The sequence below is a fragment of the Culex quinquefasciatus genome, chromosome 2 (genome assembly GCF_015732765.1).
Source record: "Culex quinquefasciatus strain JHB chromosome 2, VPISU_Cqui_1.0_pri_paternal, whole genome shotgun sequence".
NCBI lineage: Eukaryota > Metazoa > Arthropoda > Insecta > Diptera > Culicidae > Culex > Culex quinquefasciatus.
In genome coordinates, this window is record NC_051862.1 from 120,383,012 (window position 1) to 120,402,128 (window position 19,117).

Consider the following 19,117-nt stretch of genomic DNA (forward strand, 5'->3'; position numbering starts at 1 on the left):
CACGGAAAACTTACAATACTGCGTAGAATAACAAGATTTTGGAGACTATAAAAATTTGGAGAGTTTTAAGATTTGTTAGACTTACAAGACTTGGGAGACTTTGAAGACTCAAGAATGATTAACTTAGAGTCAAATTTTTTTATGCATTTTAAGACTTTTAAATTTTTGGAGATTTTAAATAGTTTGGAAACTATCAAGTATTGAACGATTTACAAGACTTGAGAGACTGGAAGAAACAAAAGATTTCAAAATTTGGTAGACTTTTAGGATTTGGGAGACTCACAAGACTTTGGAGACTCGCAAGACCTTGGAGACATTCGAGATTTAGAATACTCACAAGACTTAGGAGACTTGGAAGGCACAAAAGATTTGAGGGACCCGCGAATAGAGAGAGACTTGCAAGACTTTAGGAGGCTTTGTAAGCTTGGTAGACAAGATTTTGGAGACTTTTGAAATAGTGGAAACTTTCAAGATTTGGGAGTCTTTTGAGACTTTGGAGACTCACAAGACTTTCGGGACTTGGAAGACACTTAGGATTTGAAAGATTTACAAGACTTGGGAGACTCCCAAGATTTGGTAGACGTACAAGATTTAGGATACTTTCAAAATATTAGAAACTTTCAAGATTTTTAAAGAGATTTAAGGATTTGGAAACTCACAAGACTTTCGAGACTTGGAAGACACTCAAGTTTGGAGAATTACAAGACATGGGAAACTTTCATGATTTTGGGAGACTTTCGAGACTTTGGAGACTCGCAAGACCTTCAAGACTTGGAAGACACTCAAGATTTGAAAGATTTACAAAACTTGGAAGACTCCCAAGATTTGGTAGACGTACAAGATTTTGGAGGCTTTCTAAATTTTAGAATCTTTCAATATTTTGGGAGACATTCAAGACTTTGGATAATCATGAGTAGAGGGTGACGACTCTCGAGATTTTCAATTTCCCGGGAATCGAGAGTTGAGTCTTGCCATTTCCCGGGAATTCCCGGGACCCGGGAATTTTTTTAACTAGCCTATAGTGTCAATAACTTAAAAAGAAAAGTAAAATTAAATTTTTCTTTTTAATGAATTCAGATACAATTAATTCATACTAATCCAATGAAATGTTAAACTAAGTAACCTCGTTGTTTTGAGGAACTATTTCTTCATTTTGATTTTTTACCTCAATCTACAAATAAAAAATCGTTCCTTGAGCCTTTTTGGGACTCAAAATTGCAGTTCAAAATGTTTACGAATCTTCATTCGCACTGAGTGATTTTTCAAAAGTTGCACCAACTTGTTGTTGAACCTGTTATTAGATTTTTTGTAGGTAATAATTTTCCATTTATGCAATATCGTATTTTTGCAATATGATAAATATCGACACAAAGTAAAAATTTTAAGTTGATTTTTCCTTCTTAAGATCAACTGTAAATGTTCATAATTAGCAGACACTAACATTACAAAGAATGCCTGATTGTTATTCTCAAAATAATTTAATCTGCAAAACACAAAATTACTTATTGACATCAAAAAAGGAAATTACCTCGATACAGCGAAATTGACTTATTTAGAATAAAAAAAAGACTTATCTAGAAAAGGTTTTCCTTCTTAAAAATAATGAATATTTCATTCTTGGTGTGTAACTGCTAATAATGTTTCAAGGTAAATTTTGGGGTCGACATTTTTGGTTACTCTCAATTATAGTTATTGAAATTTTTAAAAGTTAAAATTTACACTTTTACAATAAAAAGATCAGAGAAGCATTGGTTTATTCCATTTTGAAAATCGAACATTGAACATCAAATGTTCTAAACCATTTCGAATTTTTCAAATATTTTTCTGATTGAATTATTGATTTTGGTTCGATATTTGTTAGTATAAAATTTCTCGGGAGTCTCGACCAAATTTCCCGGGAATCGAGAGGTCCAAAAATGGTCGATTTCCCGGGAATTCTGGTTCGTCACCCTCTAATTATGAGACTTGAAACAAGACACAATGACACAATGACACAATGACACAATGATGACATGGCTTTCTAAATTTTAGAATCTTTCAATATTTTGGGAGACATTCAAGACTTTGGATAATCATGAGACTTGAAACAAGACAGACACAAGACTGAAAAACTCTAAATTTGAAAGACTTCCGAGACTTTAAGGACTCACAAGATTCGGTAGACTAACAAGATCCTGGTCGCAGTACCTAATAGGACCTAATAAAAATAAGTTATGAAAAAAAAAGATTTTAGAGACTACCAAAATTTTGGAAACTGACAAGACATGGAAAACTCAAAGAACTGGGGTGACTTTTAAGATTAGGGAGACTTAGACGGCTTTAGAAATATTCGAGAGTTTAGAGACTTGAGACTTGTGAACTCAAATTTTAGTGAAATTTGAGATACTTAGGAATCTGTAGAAATTTTGATTAGATCGTGTTTTGCGGACTTTTATGAGTCACGGATCCAATAATATTGACCAAACTCTCCCGTGTCTCGAATCAATTAAACTCCAGCTGTAAAAATCGAACGTCTCCATAACGTTCTTGCACCACGGAAACGGAACTCTAATTGACTCTTGTCAACAGACATTACCCGATGGGCCGTTAAATTGCCAATGCCATGTTCAGTGCCGCCATAAAAAAAGAACCTAGAATATCGTCCTTACCCTTCCGGGTAGGGAGTTCCAACTCTCTCCCCTTGTGCAGCTCCGATGACATGGCGACCGCGCACATTCTGGAAAATGCAACTCCACCAGCCGCCGCCACACTATCATTTCCTTCGATTGAGCGAAATTGAAAATGACAATTTACCCCGGCGAACATAAAATTTTATTGTCCAACTCTGTAATAATAGCCCTGGCCGGCGGCGGCAGGACGACACAGTGCGGTGGGTCTCATTTGCTCGCAAAGGGTGACACATTTGGTGATTTTTCCACGAGGAAAACCACTTTTGGAAGGAGGGAGGGGGAGGAGCTCAGGGTTGGCCACCACAACGGGGATGGATGGGTTTATTTTTAACGTGGACATCGTCAGCAAGAAAAGAGAGCGCGGCTAATATAAATTTATGGTAATACCGTTTAATATTTTAATACATTACTTTGTGAGTGTGTGTGTGTTAGATGTGGGGAGGTTGGCCGTGTTGGTCACTTTCCGGCTGGTGACCGCGCCGGGGAAAATGTGAAGCGCCACATGGCACTACCCAGAGTTGGCCAACTAGAGTGGCATCGGGTGTGATGGTAGCAAGAGCCGGAAAAGTCATACGATGCAACCAGTAGCGGAAAAAGTAGTATTAAAAATTCACACAAAATGGCGATTTTAATAGATGGCTTTATTACCTCGATGGTGGCTGACCCCATAATGTCCAGAAGTGATAAAGTACAAGAATAAGGGAAAACATTTTTTTGATGGGACCAATTCAGGACATTTGAAGAAATTTGAAGACATTTGAATACATTTGAAGACATTTGAAGGCATTTGAAGACATTTGAAGACATTTGAAAAAAATTGAAGACATTTGAATACATTTGAAGACATTTGAAGGCATTTGAAGACAGTTGAAAGCATTTAAAGACATTTGAAGACATTCGGAGGCATTTGATGATATGTGAAGATTTATACAATAAAAACATTAAATCAATATAACGAAACCCCCTTGAAACGGGCCTGTCTCTTCAGCAAAGGACGAGTTCACTGAGAGAAAAGCTCCTAATAATATCATAAGTTACGTCTTATGAAAGAGGTCCCAGCTGTGTCCATTGAGGCGCTCACGAAATTTATAATTAGGCTTATGAAAGCTTTATCAAAGCTTATGAGATCAGATCGAATCAGCGCATGCTTAACATAAGATTTTCTAATGCTGTTCGACCAATGCCATGTTGTTGTTTTTTTATAAGAACTGGCAACAAAGATCATAAGATTTTCTTATGGATTTTATAGTTTGGATATTCGCTATTTACAAATGTCAGCAGTGTGAAAATAGCATAAGACAATTTTATTTCACCCAAACTTTAAAAGTGGCGTCGGAAGAGCAAATCGTGTTGGACGAAGCTAGCCTTATTCCTTGAATTCGTCGTAAACAATTTGTGGGAAGTTGTTTCCGAGTGGAGGACCCGTAACGTAAGTTATTGCTTTTTTAATTTTTCATGGCAAAGTAAACTATTACTTCATTACATCACGCAGAAAAATGTTTTGTAGAATCAGCCTGTACGAGGTTTGAATCAACAAAATTTTTATTGAATATAATCAACGCCGATTTTGCGTTGAAACAAACCTTGATTTTCTCAATTCCACAAAAGTCTTTTCTTGTTTTGAAAAAGCTGCTTTGACGTTTAGCGTTGATTCAACAAAAATCATGATTTTCAAATCATCAAAACATTTTGTTGATTCAAATATGCCTTATTTTTCTGCGTGATGAGTTAATTCTACAGGACCTTGACTTTAATTTCACAATCGAACCCGATTCCGTAGACTCGGTCCAGATTAATAGTAAAAGCGAAGCGACGAGCACATCCCGGAGCACCATTTCACCGATCGAGACGCCAGTTGGAGGCTCCGGTAAGGACGGCACGGATCCTGTGGCCCCGGCCAGAACGGACTCGCAAATTCTAACGTAAGTTCATAAATATATTTGTAATCAAACCAGAATTTAACATAAATTTAACTCCACAAACCGGTCCGGTAGAATTTATCCCGATCCCGAGCCTCAGCGAGAATGACGAGACGATCTCTTCCCGGAAAACAATTCCACCGTTCGAGACACCAGTTGGAGGTTTCGGCAAGTCCCAGAAGGCCGTTCTTTCGACCGCCAAAGGAACGGATGCTGTGGCCTCTGGCCAGAGCGGATTCGCGAATTCTAACGTAAGTTCATATGTTTGTAATCAAAACAGAATTTAACCTAAATTTCATTCCGCAGACCGGTCCGGTAGAATCGATCCCGAGCCTCCACGGAAGTTGCACGACGAACGCAATTCTATCGATCGATAGACCAGTTGAAGGTTCCAGCAAAACCCTGACCGGTTCGGTAGAATCCAGTAGAAATTCTTGAATTCATTCTTGAAATTATTGGATCATTTCAGACCAAATATAGGGTTTTACCGATTGTACTGATTGGAATATTCCTAAGAATTGTTTTTTTTTTTAAATACAAACAAAAAAGCAAAAGTAATACAAAACTTCTTACAAATATCATAAGATTGCTTTATGAAAATCACGAGTAAAATTAACTAATTAACACTGATATCCATAATAAAACTATTGTTGAAGTCATAAAAATCTTCGCACCATTATCATAAGATAGCTCAATGGAAATCTTAAGTGACGGCTTTGTCAAATTTCCCCTCCCAGACATAAGAATATCTTATGACATTCGAATAAAATCCTGATGTCGAATGGTCATAAGACGTTCTTATGGATTTCGCCAGTACTTTTTTCTGAGTGTTGCAACCGACTATCCAGCTGTTTTCACAGACCACAAAAAAGGCAAACATGAAACTCTTTCCATTCTAACCCATGCGTCACAATTCTAATAAAAACAATATGGTCTTCCCTCTCTCTATCTCTTTCCCACAGATGTGCCGGATATCGTGTGCCAGGAGTACGCCGTGCCCCACATGCAGGACCTGATACCGAAGATCCCCGGCGGGTACGTGAGCGTCCGGTTGACACCGCCCTCGCTCAACAATATCTTCCCAAAACCCCCACCGGTGCCCCCACCACCGGAAAAGTACTACGCCGCCACTGCCATCTGCAAGCCCTCGTCGACGGCCCCCACGACACCCTCCAACACCAACAGCCACCTGCAGCAGCAGCAGCAGAACCAGCAAACCCTGAACCACTCCCAGCACTCCCAGCAGACCCTGAACGCCTACAGCGATCTGGATCACGGCGTCTCGGACGATGATTTACAGCTGAGCGAGTACCCGCGGGATAAGCTGGTGATAGTGGAGAAGCTCGGCTGCGGCGTGTTTGGCGAGTTGCATCTCTGCGAGACCAAGGGATACAGGTGAGTCCATGGTCGCTGTCCAAAAAGTGGTGACGCGGGGTGGGAAATTATTATCCCGTGCGTTCGTTGAGCCGGTTTAAGCCGATTTGCACCCGTAGCATGTTGCGAACGATGGTATCGGAATAGAATTGTACGGTGCCGTTGGCCGCCAGGAAGTTTGGCGAATTGTTACATTTCAATTGTGTTGGCAGTAGGCGTTGAATCGCTGGGAAGGAGGAAAAAATTGAACACGGAATATTAGCGTGTCCCAAAAAAAAAAACACGATGACGGTGATATCTCTCAAACGATGGACCTCCGGAGAAAACGTTTAACAAAATCTGCTCCAAAAGAATAATTATTCACTATCATAATTCAAATATCCTATAAAAAATAAAAAGGGAAAATAAAATGGTGGACCACACAGAAAAAAATATTCCTGTAGGTTTACATAATATATCATATACCAAACGATGTATATTTTTATTAGATTCACTGGATTTTACATTATTTTTGTTAGAATAAGTCCTTGTAGATAAAAGGATGACACTAGTGGTTGGTACTAGAGACCCTAAGGATCTCTAGTTGGTACTAGCAATGGTGGCCGACAGCTATAAAGTCAATTTGGTAAACAAAATCCCTTATCAATTTGCCCTCAATAAATGTGAATAAAATCATTTTCAATTAAGTTACTATTTTTTTTCAATAATTCTAAATATTTCAACGAAGAAAGTCATGTTATCCATGAGTAAAAATGACGTCTGCATCTTATGACAGAGACAGCCCGGGAGCATGTTGACAGCTCCCATACAAACTGAGCGTACCTCTTTTTGTGGGCCCAGTGGGTCTAAGATGGCGGCCCTTGATATATTCAAGCCAAATTTTTGAAAATGGCGAATAGTTTTTGCCTTGTTTCGGTTTAAAACGACAAAATAAGCAGTTTGGAATCATTTTTTGTAAAAACTTGTTTAGAGATACGCCTCGTTCAAATATTAGTCTAGAACAGTTAAAAGGAGCGTGCCACGAAAGCCGTCACGAAAAAAAAGTTTCCCATGCAAATTTTGAGTTGCGTAATTAATGGGCGGATCCGACGAGGCCCACTGGCCATCTGTCGGTGAATACGCGCAACTCACAAAAACTGTTATCTTAGGGTCCGGCTGGACAGAGACCATTTCGGTCGAAAATAAGTTAATGATGATGTTTTGCTATGTTTAACAAACACTACAAGATGCTTTGACCCGATTTTGGTAACTTGCTTTCGTTTCCCGGATATCGCAATACACACTTGTGAAATAGACCAATTTATCATAAAAATGATCATGCACCCTTGTGACACATCATACATGTTGTTGAAAAATGCGTTTTTTTTTGTTTTTCACAAATTTTTGTTGATATTCACTTTCTTAAGGCAATGCAATCATTTGTTTTTTGAAAATATACTGATTAAGGGTGCACAGCAACCAAAGAAGTTGTTGTCTTTTTCTTCCAAAATTGTCAAACTTACGGACCCAATCCTGCAACAACCTGATTGTAAAAATAGTCAAACTTTGTTGTGAATAACTTTGAAGACAGTGCTTTAGGGGATGAATGAAAAATCATATCGATAGTTCCCTTAGTTTTGAAGATACTAAAATGTCTGTAACAAAAATCTTGGTGCAAAAGCTCTGGTTGATGTGTACCGTTAAGTCGGTTAAACTATTGATTTATATATATTTTAGTTTGTATGGGAATTCTGTGCACACTTGTGACACGTGTTTCCAGATTTTTGTTTACATAATGTACTGTATCTTTTAACTGGTGTAACCAAATTAGTTAAAACTTGGAGCGATTGTATGCGAACCGAATGCTTCAACAAGTTTTTCTCTATCATTGGAAGTTTTGAATATATTTTTTGCCATTCCGTCGTGAAACTACTTACTTTTCCTGTCATTCTTGAACGACGAAATAGCCTACTTTTCTGTACCAAAAATAACAGAATCGAATAGCAACACTTTTCAAAATAAATGCTAAAAAGTTGAACTTTTCAGCATTTGTTTTGAAAAGTAACACTTTTCAACAATTTTTTTATTTAAACGATTTATTGACAAAATACATGAAAATTTGACATAAAATTTCACTCAGTGTGTGTTTTTTGGAATTGCAAAAAATGTTGTATGGAACTCGTTGCAAAACTTGATTTTTCAGCACTCTTCGTATTTATCCAACTTGGTGAACCTCGTTGGATAAATGTACGACTCGTGCTGAAAAAATCCTCTTTTTGCAACTTGTTGCATAAACTACTAATCATCAAACATAAAAAATCGATTTTCTCGAATAGTACTAAATGGCTCGTTGTCACAAGATAGCACACATCAGACGATGAGAGGGAACAATAAGACTGCCCTAGATTCTTGGTGTATTCTTATATAATGAAAGGATATTATAGCCCAATTTATGTCCTTTGAACTGACGAAAGAAATTTGGTGAAATATTAGTTTTGGTGGCAATGGCAACTTACGCAAAATGTAATTTTCGCTCATAGTTTCCCGCCTTATCCTCCTGGCCTTCTATCGGATGTGGAAGTAAAACGTCGGTCCATTTGCGTAAAAGAGGTTTTGGGTGACTCACCACACATAACCTTCGGATGCCTAGAAATGAGCAGAAACTTGCAACAGAGACCACAAAAGACCCGGGTCGTTAAAGTGGATTGCTTTGCTTTTTTTACTATGTGGGGTCCTTCCGTATGACCAAAAAAGCCATTTTGTGCCAGATATAGATTATTTAAACGATTTTAAATCAACTTTTTTCAACAAAAAGTCAATTTCCCAAAATCAATATTTTTCGATAATGATTTTTTCCACATGTTTTAGGGTACAAAAAACGCAACTTTTGAGCCTTAGAGAAGAATGAACAAATATGTTGGCACAAAATGATGATTTTTTGAACAAATTGCGTTTTTTCATACAATTGTTCGACTTCAGTTTTTAATTTCAAATCAAATTTGCAATAGGAAATTACGCAAAGTAGATTTTTTGATAAAATCCACTGTTTTCAAGATTCAGCCACTTTTATTTATTGATCATCTTTGCAGACTTCATCTTTTCTTACCAACTAAGCAACAAAATTCTACTTCTAAACATAGATTTATTCAAACAATTTTAACTGAAAAATTCCGGATTTCTATTTTTTAAGTGTTCATGATTGTCCATTCCTCAAAATATTTTTTTTTCGAAGAGATTAGAAAATTTCCAATTCAATTGCTTAAGAGTTACCTCTTTACCTCTGGTTGCTAAATTGTAGTTTTAAGTCTCACCCAAGCATTCCCACATTTTCAAATGCTAATTTCCCAGCAACTAATGGTCAAATTTTCAATGTTAAAAAAGAAACATTTGTAAAATTTTGTGAAAACATGGCATGTCCCAATCTTTTTTTTTAGTTGAGTAACGAAAAATGAGGCGTTAAGACTATTTTTATGTTTTTTTTTTCGATGAGAAATCGGTTTTCTGAATTTTAAGTATGTCATCTGATAGGACGTCCAATTTTAAATAAAAGTCTCTTTGACAACAAATTTGAAATCATCACCATTTCAGGCTGCAAATGATTCAAAAACGCGTCTTTTTCGCATGATCGAAAATTATAGGGGTCGTACCACCCCTCCGTCACGGGTTATTGAAAATGTATCTCTGACGGACCAGAATTACCCTTCAGAACAGATTGTCACGCAAATCGAAGTTAGGTTGCGGCAACTTTTTCAGATTTCGTGCTAGTTGGCAGAGATTGGATTTGCAATAAATTTTAATAAAGTATATATATCTCATTTTTTTTTTTTTTTGAAAATGTTGCATTTTTTTGAGCTTGGGAAATTGGACCTGTGGTTGCTAGGTTCAGCTAAACAAAGAAAAATAAATAAGTAATGTTCAAATTTATATGAGTTTGAAATAAACTTAAAAAATCCTTTTTGCAATTCCGTCGTGAAACTACATACTTTTCCTGTCATTCTTGAACGACGAAATAGCCTACTTTTCTGTACCAAAAATAACAGAATCGAATAGCAACACTTTTCAAAATAAATGCTGAAAAGTTCTACTTTTCAGCACTCAAATGGGTGCTGAAAAGATGAACTTATCAGCACTTGTTTCGAAAAGTAACACTTTTCAACATTTTTTTGGTTTAAACGATTTATTGACAAAATACATTAAAATTTGACATAAAATTTCACTCAGTGTGTGTTTTTTTGGAATTGCAAAAAATGTTGTATGGAAGAGGTCGCCGGTTCGAATCCCAAGGCAGACGCAAAAATTCTAAGTGTTAATATAGGTATTCGGTGCCCTCTCCCCGTGCCATACCTTCACACTTAGGAGACCCAGGAGGCGGAGTCTTGTCGCAAAAAGAACGATACACGCCTGTGGATCCGTTGACGAAACCGCAAGGTTTAAGAGGGCCCCATTAAAAGGTGTTACGTCGATTCCGTTTTTTTTTCGTTTTCCGTTGTATGGAACTCGTTGCAAAACTTGATTTTCGGTGAACCTCGTTGGATAAATGTACGACTTGTGCTGAAAAAATCCTCTTTTTGCAACTTGTTGCATAAACTTCTATTTTGTATAAGTTGTGAAAGTTTCTTGGACTATAGATTAATTTATTTGAGTTAAGTATCTAAATATTTATCCATGAACAAATTTGCTGACAGTTGGTATGCATAGGCAAGAATTATGATCGTGAAAAATGCCTTTTCCGCCATTTCCGTTGAATGGAATTTCACCTTAAAAAATTGGATAAATTCTGCTATCCAACTTTTTTTACTGGGAATTATGTTCAATCCATCAACTTTTTAAGCTCTCTTTCGATTTACAGTAATGAATCTCGATTTACAGTATGAATCTCTTTCGATTTACAGTTAAAACGAAAGAGATTCATACTGTAAATCGAGATTCATTATTGTAGATCGAAAAAGACTCATGCAGGGAAAAGCACGAATCTTTGGAAGGATGGAGAGTTGGTCATATTTTAATCCAGATTGACTTTAAACAAATATGATTGCACTTAAAAAAAGAAACTTACTTGGTCTACTCAACTGCTCAATGTCATTTAAAAACATCTGTGATTCACAATTTAAAGAATGTAAACAAATTTATTTGAAATATGTAAAAAACGCTCTTTTAAAGACCAAAGGGAAATTCTCTGTTTTAATTACCCATCATATATAAATAAATGACAAATATTTACATCCATTTTGTAGTGGATCAAAGTTATTTTTGTATTCAGATGATCAGGATATATTTATGAGGTACAGCTTACATCACATGTGGTAGCATAGTTTCATTTGCGAATACATACCAGTATTCCAAAATATTTAATTAACTGTACATTCCACTCCGGAAATATGCCTGTCGAAATGTCGGTACTGATCCGCGTGGTAAATTCCATCCACACCACACCGAACATCACTAGCACTTTGATTTGAACGGAATTTAAATGCAGTTCCAAATCCCCCTGCCAGATTTCCTGCCCGCTGCCACACTTCAAAAGATTTGTCCAATTGCATAGTGCATTAGAAGGTGCGCACTCACTGTGGGCCTCCCCAGGGTGGGTGGGATTGCATGCCAAGCTTATTAAAATCCTGCCAATTCAATCAATCGCCCATCCGCCGATATCCCCGTCGAGCTGATGGTTGGAAAAATCCAAATTCTAGCCCATCGTGTAGTCCGTAGGTATAGTTGAATGCACCCTGAAGGCACTTCACACATGCTTGCACATCGTTGCAGGGACACCTGAGTAGGCCGAATTTGATGATTTGATGCGGGTTGGCGCGCGAAAATGTGTACATTTCAAATCACAACCAGTTATGAGCTTTAAATTGTAGCAGGCTTTGACAGGTTTTTGATATTTAGTTGCAGAGTGAATGAATATCGTTTTAGGCACCGTGAACTGGGGTGTCATTGAACAACAAAATATTGTTTATCATTGTTGCAATGTTGAGATACAACAATATTGTGCTTAAGAGAATTTTAGATTGAAATTCAAAGCCTCAAACATTGTTATTAATCTCCTCCAAAAAAAAAAAAACACCTTTCAAAAAGCTTCATGGAAAAAATTCGACTGATTAAAAAAGCGCAATTCAACCCTGCGTTGTTATGATCAAATTTCGCTAGCTAAACATTGTCTGCCAACTCTTCTCGACTCGAGACACAATGCAGTGTTTGCTGTTTTGGGGTTTGCCAGCGGGAAATTTCCCCACATTTTTCGGTGGAAAACGGCAAATTGTGCGTGCTTTTCCACGTGCGTTGGCACAAACATGTGTGCGCGCACGATGTTTATACTGAAAAATGCCATTTCCATTCTCCTGCAGGGCCAAAAGAAGCCCACATTTTGATGGAAAAAGCAACTCTGTTGTTGTTGTTGCTGCTGCTCGGCCTCATAATGATACGCCACTGCTGCTATTTATTTACCTTTACCGAGGGATGCGCGATGAGGATGACGAGGACGACGTCGACAATTTGGAACGATAACACGAGCCAAACCCTGGGAAAAAGCTCACGTGGCTTGTAACTAGCAAGAAGTGCGTGGAGAGCTTGAAGGTTCCCTTTTTTGTGGGCTGACGGTTGCTTTGTGAATTAATTAAAAGCAAATATTGGGGATTCTTGACTGGAGCAACGAACCATGGCTTTTGAATTTGGAAGCCCAAGCTTGTATTTTGCCCGCGCTTTGTATTTTGTTTTGCCTTCCTCACTGAGGTAAGGCTATAATCCTGCTCTGAAAATGAACTTTTTATTAAAAGCTCCTAGACCCACCTTCATGTATACATATCGACTCAGAATCGAAAACTGGACAAATGTCTGTGTGTGTGTATGTGTGTGTGTATGTGTGTGTGTATGTGTGTGTGTATGTGTGTGTATGTGTGTGTATGTATGTATGTGACCAAAATTCTCACTGAGTTTTCTCAGCACTGGCTGAACCGATTTTGATCGAACCAGTTGCATTCGACTTGGTTTAGGGTCCCATATATCGCTATTGAATTGTTTGAAGTTTCGATAAGTAGTTCAAAAGTTATGTATAAAAATGTGTTTTCACAAATATCCGGATCTCAATTATATGCATGTAAACGATGTCCGGATCCATCATCCGACCCATCGTTGGTTAGATAATTGAAAGGCCTTTCCAATGAGTCCAAAACTTTGAAGATCTGGCAACCCTGTCTCGAGTTATGACCACTTAAGTGATATTTATGTACTTTTTTGAAGCCGGATCTCACTTAAATGTACGTAAACTATGTCCGGACCCATAATCCGACCCATCGTTGGTTAGGCAATTGAAAGGCCTTTCCAATGAGTCCAAAACATTGAAGATCTGTCAACCCTGTCTCGAGTTATGACCACTTAAGTGATATTTATGCACAATTTTGAAGCCGGATCTCACTTAAATGTACGTAAACTATATCCGTATCCATCATCCAACCCTTCGTTGGTTAGGCAATTGAAAGGCCTTTCGATAGAGTCCAAAACATTGAAGATCTGGCAGCCCTGTTTCGAGTTATGACCACTTAAGTGATATTTATGTACTTTTTTGAAGCCGGATCTCACTTACATGTATGTAAACTAAGTCCGGATCTATCATCCGACCCATCGTTGGTTAAGTCATTGAACGGCCTTTCCAATGAGTCCAAAACTTTGAAGATCTGGCAACCCTGTCTCGAGTTATGACCACTTAAGTGATATTTATGTCCTTTTTTAAGCCGGATCTCACTTAAATGTATGTAAACTATGTCCGGATCCATCATCCGACCAATTGTTGGTTAGGTCATTGAAAGGCCTTTCCAATGAGTCCAAAACATTGAAGATCTGGCAACCCTGTCTCGAGTTATGACCACTTAAGTGATATTCATGCACAATTTTGAAGCCGGATCTCACTTAAATGTACGTAAACTATTTCCGGATCCATCATCCAACCCATCGTTGGTTAGGCAATTGAAAGGCCTTTCGATAGAGTCCAAAACATTGAAGATCTGGCAACCCTGTTTCGAGTTATGACCACTTAAGTGATATTTATGTACTTTTTTGAAGCCGGATCTCACTTACATGTATGTAAACTAAGTCCGGATCCATCATCCGACCCATCGTTGGTTAGGTAATTAAAAGGCCTTTCCAATGAGTCCAAAACATTGAAGATCTGGCAACCCTGTCTCGAGTTATGACCACTTAAGTGATATTTATGTCCTTTTTTAAGCCGGATCTCACTTAAATGTACGTAAACTATGTCCGGATCCATCATCCGACCAATTGTTGGTTAGGTCATTGAAAGGCCTTTCGATAGAGTCCAAAACATTGAAGATCTGGCAACCCTGTCTCGAGTTATGACCACTTAAGTGATATTCATGCACAATTTTGAAGCCGGATCTCACTTGAATGTACGTAAACTATGTCCGGATCCATCATCCAACCCATCGTTGGTTAGGCAATTGAAAGGCCTTTCCAAAGAGTCCAAAACATTGAAGATCTAGCAACCCTGTCTCGAGTTATTACCACATAAGTTTTATCTGTGTTTTTTTTCTGGATCCAAAAAAGGTGGAATGTGTGTCCAAACCACTCATATTACCCATTTTTGGTTAAAAGTGGGGAAGGCATCAACCACATAGGTGGATTAGGTTAGTTTTTTTTTAACTTTCGTTGAATCAACCTGTAGACCCTTGTTGCTTTCCTCACATTAATGCGTATCTAGAACACCAGAATGTTTTCAAAATTCAAAGTTTATAGCAATTCTTCGCCGTCGTGCTAACTTGTCGTACATGCATTTTGAGCCAAATTGAGCTAAGAACGCCATTTTATGCAGCTCACAATGAATCACCTTTTGACCTTCACAGATTCCCAAAATTCGATTTCAGTCCTGAAATATTCAACGAAATCCGAAAAAATCCGTGCATTTTGTCACTTTTCATATAAAAGTAGTTTCAATATTGTCGTGCTATCTTGTCACTCCCTGAAAATTGATGTTAGTGCGACAACTGGCCAAAGGGAGTTCAGGTCAGAACGGGTTTGACACACGTACAAGTTAGACTACCGTAAACATTTGTAATTATAACTCGGGACTCCAGCAACCAACTTCAACCAAACTTCGGGACAATGCACATAATTGTCAGCCAAACAAAACGTGTTTGTTATTGTTTACATTGCGTGTTTTCGTTTTTGTTTATTGAAGATCAAACATTAAAACGCGTTTTTCTAGGATCGTCGAAATGGCGGGTGCGACAAGATATTACAATGTCGTCGAAATGGCCTTAAAACTATCAAAAATTCCAAAAAATGGCACAACTGGATAAAAATTCATTAAAAATGTATTACTCATCAGAAATGACGGTCGTTATATTGAATGTTTGGAAATAATAGTCTTGATTTGAAAAAAAAAAACAAAATATTGACTTCGAAAAAAATGGAACTTTTCGGACCAAATTTTACTTTGAATGGCTATATTTTGAAAACGGTGCACTTTATCAAAAATAATTGTAATTGCAATTAAAAGATACGGATTTTGAGAAATTGAGTTTTTATAAAAACAAAGTTTATCAAAAAATCACCATTTTTCCGTGTACATGTTTTTTTTTCTGAATAGTCCTCACAAATAATTTCAACTTTGCACAAGGCACCAATCAATCAAAAAATTAATTTAAAATTTACAGATTTTCAAATATTTATGTACCATTTCTTTATGAATAACAGTCAAAATTGTAAAAAGATTTACATGGGTGAACCAATGACAAAAAATTGTTTTTTTTGCAGATGGGGAAGGCTCCCACAAAGTATGTGTCAAATAAAAAAAACAGCAGTTGTTCGGTAACTAGGCGTTGTTTAACTGGGCGCTCGATAACTGGGCCGTAGCCCAGTTAAAAAGCAGATAAATGTCAAATAACCAAAACAAACCGAAATGACCGAGGGGTTCATGGATGCAAAAACCATGTTAAATAAATAATAGTAGTTTATGCAACAAGTTGCAAAAAGAAGATTTTTTCAGCACGAGTTGTACATTTATCCAACGAGGTTTACCGAGTTGGATAAATACGACGAATCAAGTTTTGCAACGAGTTGCTTACAACATGGTTGCTGTATGGCGATTGTCCATACAAATAAGATTTTTTTTGTATGGACAATTGTCCACGAAGGGGGGGGGGGGGTAACAGATTCCCAAAAAAGTGTCCACGTGGTTTATGGATGGTCCACATTCTGCACAATTTTAAGCATTTTTGGGCTGATAAAAATAATATTTATTAGCCAATAGCTTCAAAAAATAGACTTCCAATACATCAAAATTTGCACAAGAGCTGGCCTATATGTTGTCTCGTGTGTCCAAATAAATCGCGAAAAATGGCTTATGTGCTTAAGGGGTTACATACATGTGAATCGGCAAATATTTCAGAGGTTGGTTTGAGCACACACTTAATCTTTTTTTAAATCTGTTTAAAGGGCTTTAAAACATATATTTTCAACTATTATCAAAATAAATTTGAAGACAAATGGTTATATAATTGCCGAGATTTAGCTATTTTAAGTTAGCAGTTTCAAAAAACGGGTGCCACGATATCTCCACACTGCTTTGACCAAATCGATTCAAAATTTTGGTGAAGCATCGTTTAATCGGTCCTATGTGCGTGACAAAGCCGGATTTTCAAAAAGTTGATTTAAAAAAAAGATAAAAGTATTTCTGTGTTTTTCATATAAAAAAAACCAGTTTTTGATTTTTGTATTTTTTAAAAATGCAAATTCAAAATCGGGCTTCGTCATGCACACGGGATATGTCTAAAGAGTCTTCACCAAAAATTTCAGCCAATTTAGTCTATTCCATCTCGAGATATCGTGGCATCCGTAAATCAACTCGGTGTTCAGAGAAAAACGCTAACAAAGTTTGACAGTTCGCTTTGCGCATGGCACAATTTTGAGCTTAAAATCGTCTCTTACTCAGTTTGAACATTAAATATCTTCATGAAATTTTCAGGAGTGATTGAAAATCATCTTTTAAGTGGATTGGATAAATTTTCTGAAACATGAAATTTTGTGATTTTTTACATTTATGTAACCCCTTAAATGTGTCCTAAATGCATTTAAATAGTCATCAAAAATAAAATAAATTTAAGTGCGGAAATCTATAGCCGTAAAACTTCGGACGAATGATTCACCCGACATTTTGTAGTGGAATAGTCATACTTGAAGCCTATTGTATGGGTTTTTACCCAAATTTGCCCGAGGATTTGTGTACCGAGCTAAACTAGCTAAATTATCACGAAATCTTGCTATAACTCATCACACATAGCTCCTATCAATTTGGCGTCTTCGACAAAGTTGTTTGTCTTGATATTACTGACAACTCTTCAGAAAATTTTAATCGTCTAAAATCCTGTCAAAATACTGTTTTTTTTGGCAGGAATTTATGAGAAAGTATCCAAAACTAGTATTCAACACAAAGTTAGAGCTTTTGCGTCCTCGACAAAGTTTGTGGAAATTTCCTTACTACTTTGCCTCTATCTCTTAACTGTCAAAAGTTAGAAACTCCATAGCCTATTGTGATGAATATTTTGAAAAACAAATTTCACCAAAAGTAGGCCATGACAACGCTGAACAAAGTTGTAGGAAATGTCAAAGCACGAAAATGCTTACTTTTGGCTCTAATCAATTAAGTTTGTCAAAACTTTTGAACCACTGTGCTTTGGCTTACTATTTTAATTTTTCTTTTTTTTTTTTTTGCGTCAAACCCCCCTCGACCCTGGCCAGAGCCGATGAACAAAAACTTAAAAAAAATATTTGCATCGGCCTTATCGCTACTAAATAAATTCTAGCAATACGAAAAAAGATCGAAATACGTGAATAAAAAGAATACTCAATTTGAAACCGAGTAAAAATTACTACAAGTCCATTGAAAGTTTTAATAAAAATAAACTATGAAATGAAAAAAAATGTTGTTCGCATTTTCACGATCTTTGTTTTGTCTGTGTTCAGTAGATGTTAGTAATAAACCAGTACTGAACGTAAAATACCCAAATTGGTCCACTCGAGTGCTCCCTATTAGTGTATTTTGTAGAATCGCGCATTCATCCTTAATTGTGTATTTACCTTCTGCTTTGAAAAGCAATCTGAATATGCTCCATTATCAACTGATTCAATACATAGTAGTACTTGAATCAACCAACCTTGGGGTGAACTCATATTGATTTTGCCTAACAATCGTATATCCTGTCCTTGAAATAGTATTTAGAGTGTATCCGTTTGTGTTATCACTCTGGCTTGCATAATATATCCGCAGAATCAAAATAAACTCTAACTGTGGTCTCTGATGGAGACGAATGGTAGTTAAACAATATTACTGCTAAATTACAAGCATTTATGTTTCCAAAACTTTTCCAAAATGTTTAATAAAGGCAACGAAAACAGCTATTCCACTTTCGATTTACTAGGAAAAATAATCCAATTCAAGAGTCCCAACTTCAACTCAAAAACTATCCCTCCACCCCACCGAGCAGACTTGTTTTACAATGAACCAGCCTCATCTCCATTACAATTGAGCAAACGAACAAACGCGTTCAACACGGACGGGGGGGCTGTCAAATTTCCGCCAGAAAGAACCCTTTCACTTAATGCAAACACCGACGAGCATTTCAAATAAGCTCAATTTCGCTGTCATTCTTCCTTGGCCGGGCCTGACCTGGCTGTCATTTCTGGACTGGTCGCTTTCACTGCTCGGGAAGCACAAAAAGTAAATTAAATAAATATTTAAAATGCACTTTTACAACCCGTCAACCCCCCCCTTTCTGGAAGGAAGCGAGGTTGGGGAGGGGGTCTCAGGAGGAACCACTTTTGTACTTTGACAACAACTCGCGACGACGACAGGAAAAGTTCGATGCCGGTGACATCGACCTTCTCGTCGGGAGGACCACTTTCTGAACCACCCTATAACCGAAACCATCCAACTTCCAGAAGGAAGTCGTCCTTCCTTGCAAATGATGAATAAAACAAGACCGTTGGCACACTGTGCAGCAGTCGTGTTGTGTACCTTATGAACCTCCCTGCAAGGCATTTGCTGCATTTTAGACGCCGACGAATCGCTGAAAACAGACGAGAGTTATGTTGAATTTTAAGCAGTGAGCAGACACACAGCTCTTGAAATCTTTGGTACTGTAAAGCTGAGCTGAGCTGAGAATATTG

General features: G+C 37.3%; 1 protein-coding gene across 2 annotated transcripts in view; it reads left to right on the forward strand.

The window, feature by feature from the left end:
* Nucleotides 1-19,117, forward strand: part of LOC6043622 (discoidin domain-containing receptor tyrosine kinase B) — a 473,878-nt gene that overhangs the window by 372,614 nt on the left and 82,147 nt on the right. For both annotated transcript variants that reach the window (XM_038257913.1, XM_038257914.1), the window contains exon 12: nucleotides 5,551-5,983. In XM_038257913.1, the coding sequence (XP_038113841.1) occupies nucleotides 5,551-5,983 (433 nt within the window). The remainder of the gene's footprint in view (nucleotides 1-5,550; nucleotides 5,984-19,117) is intronic.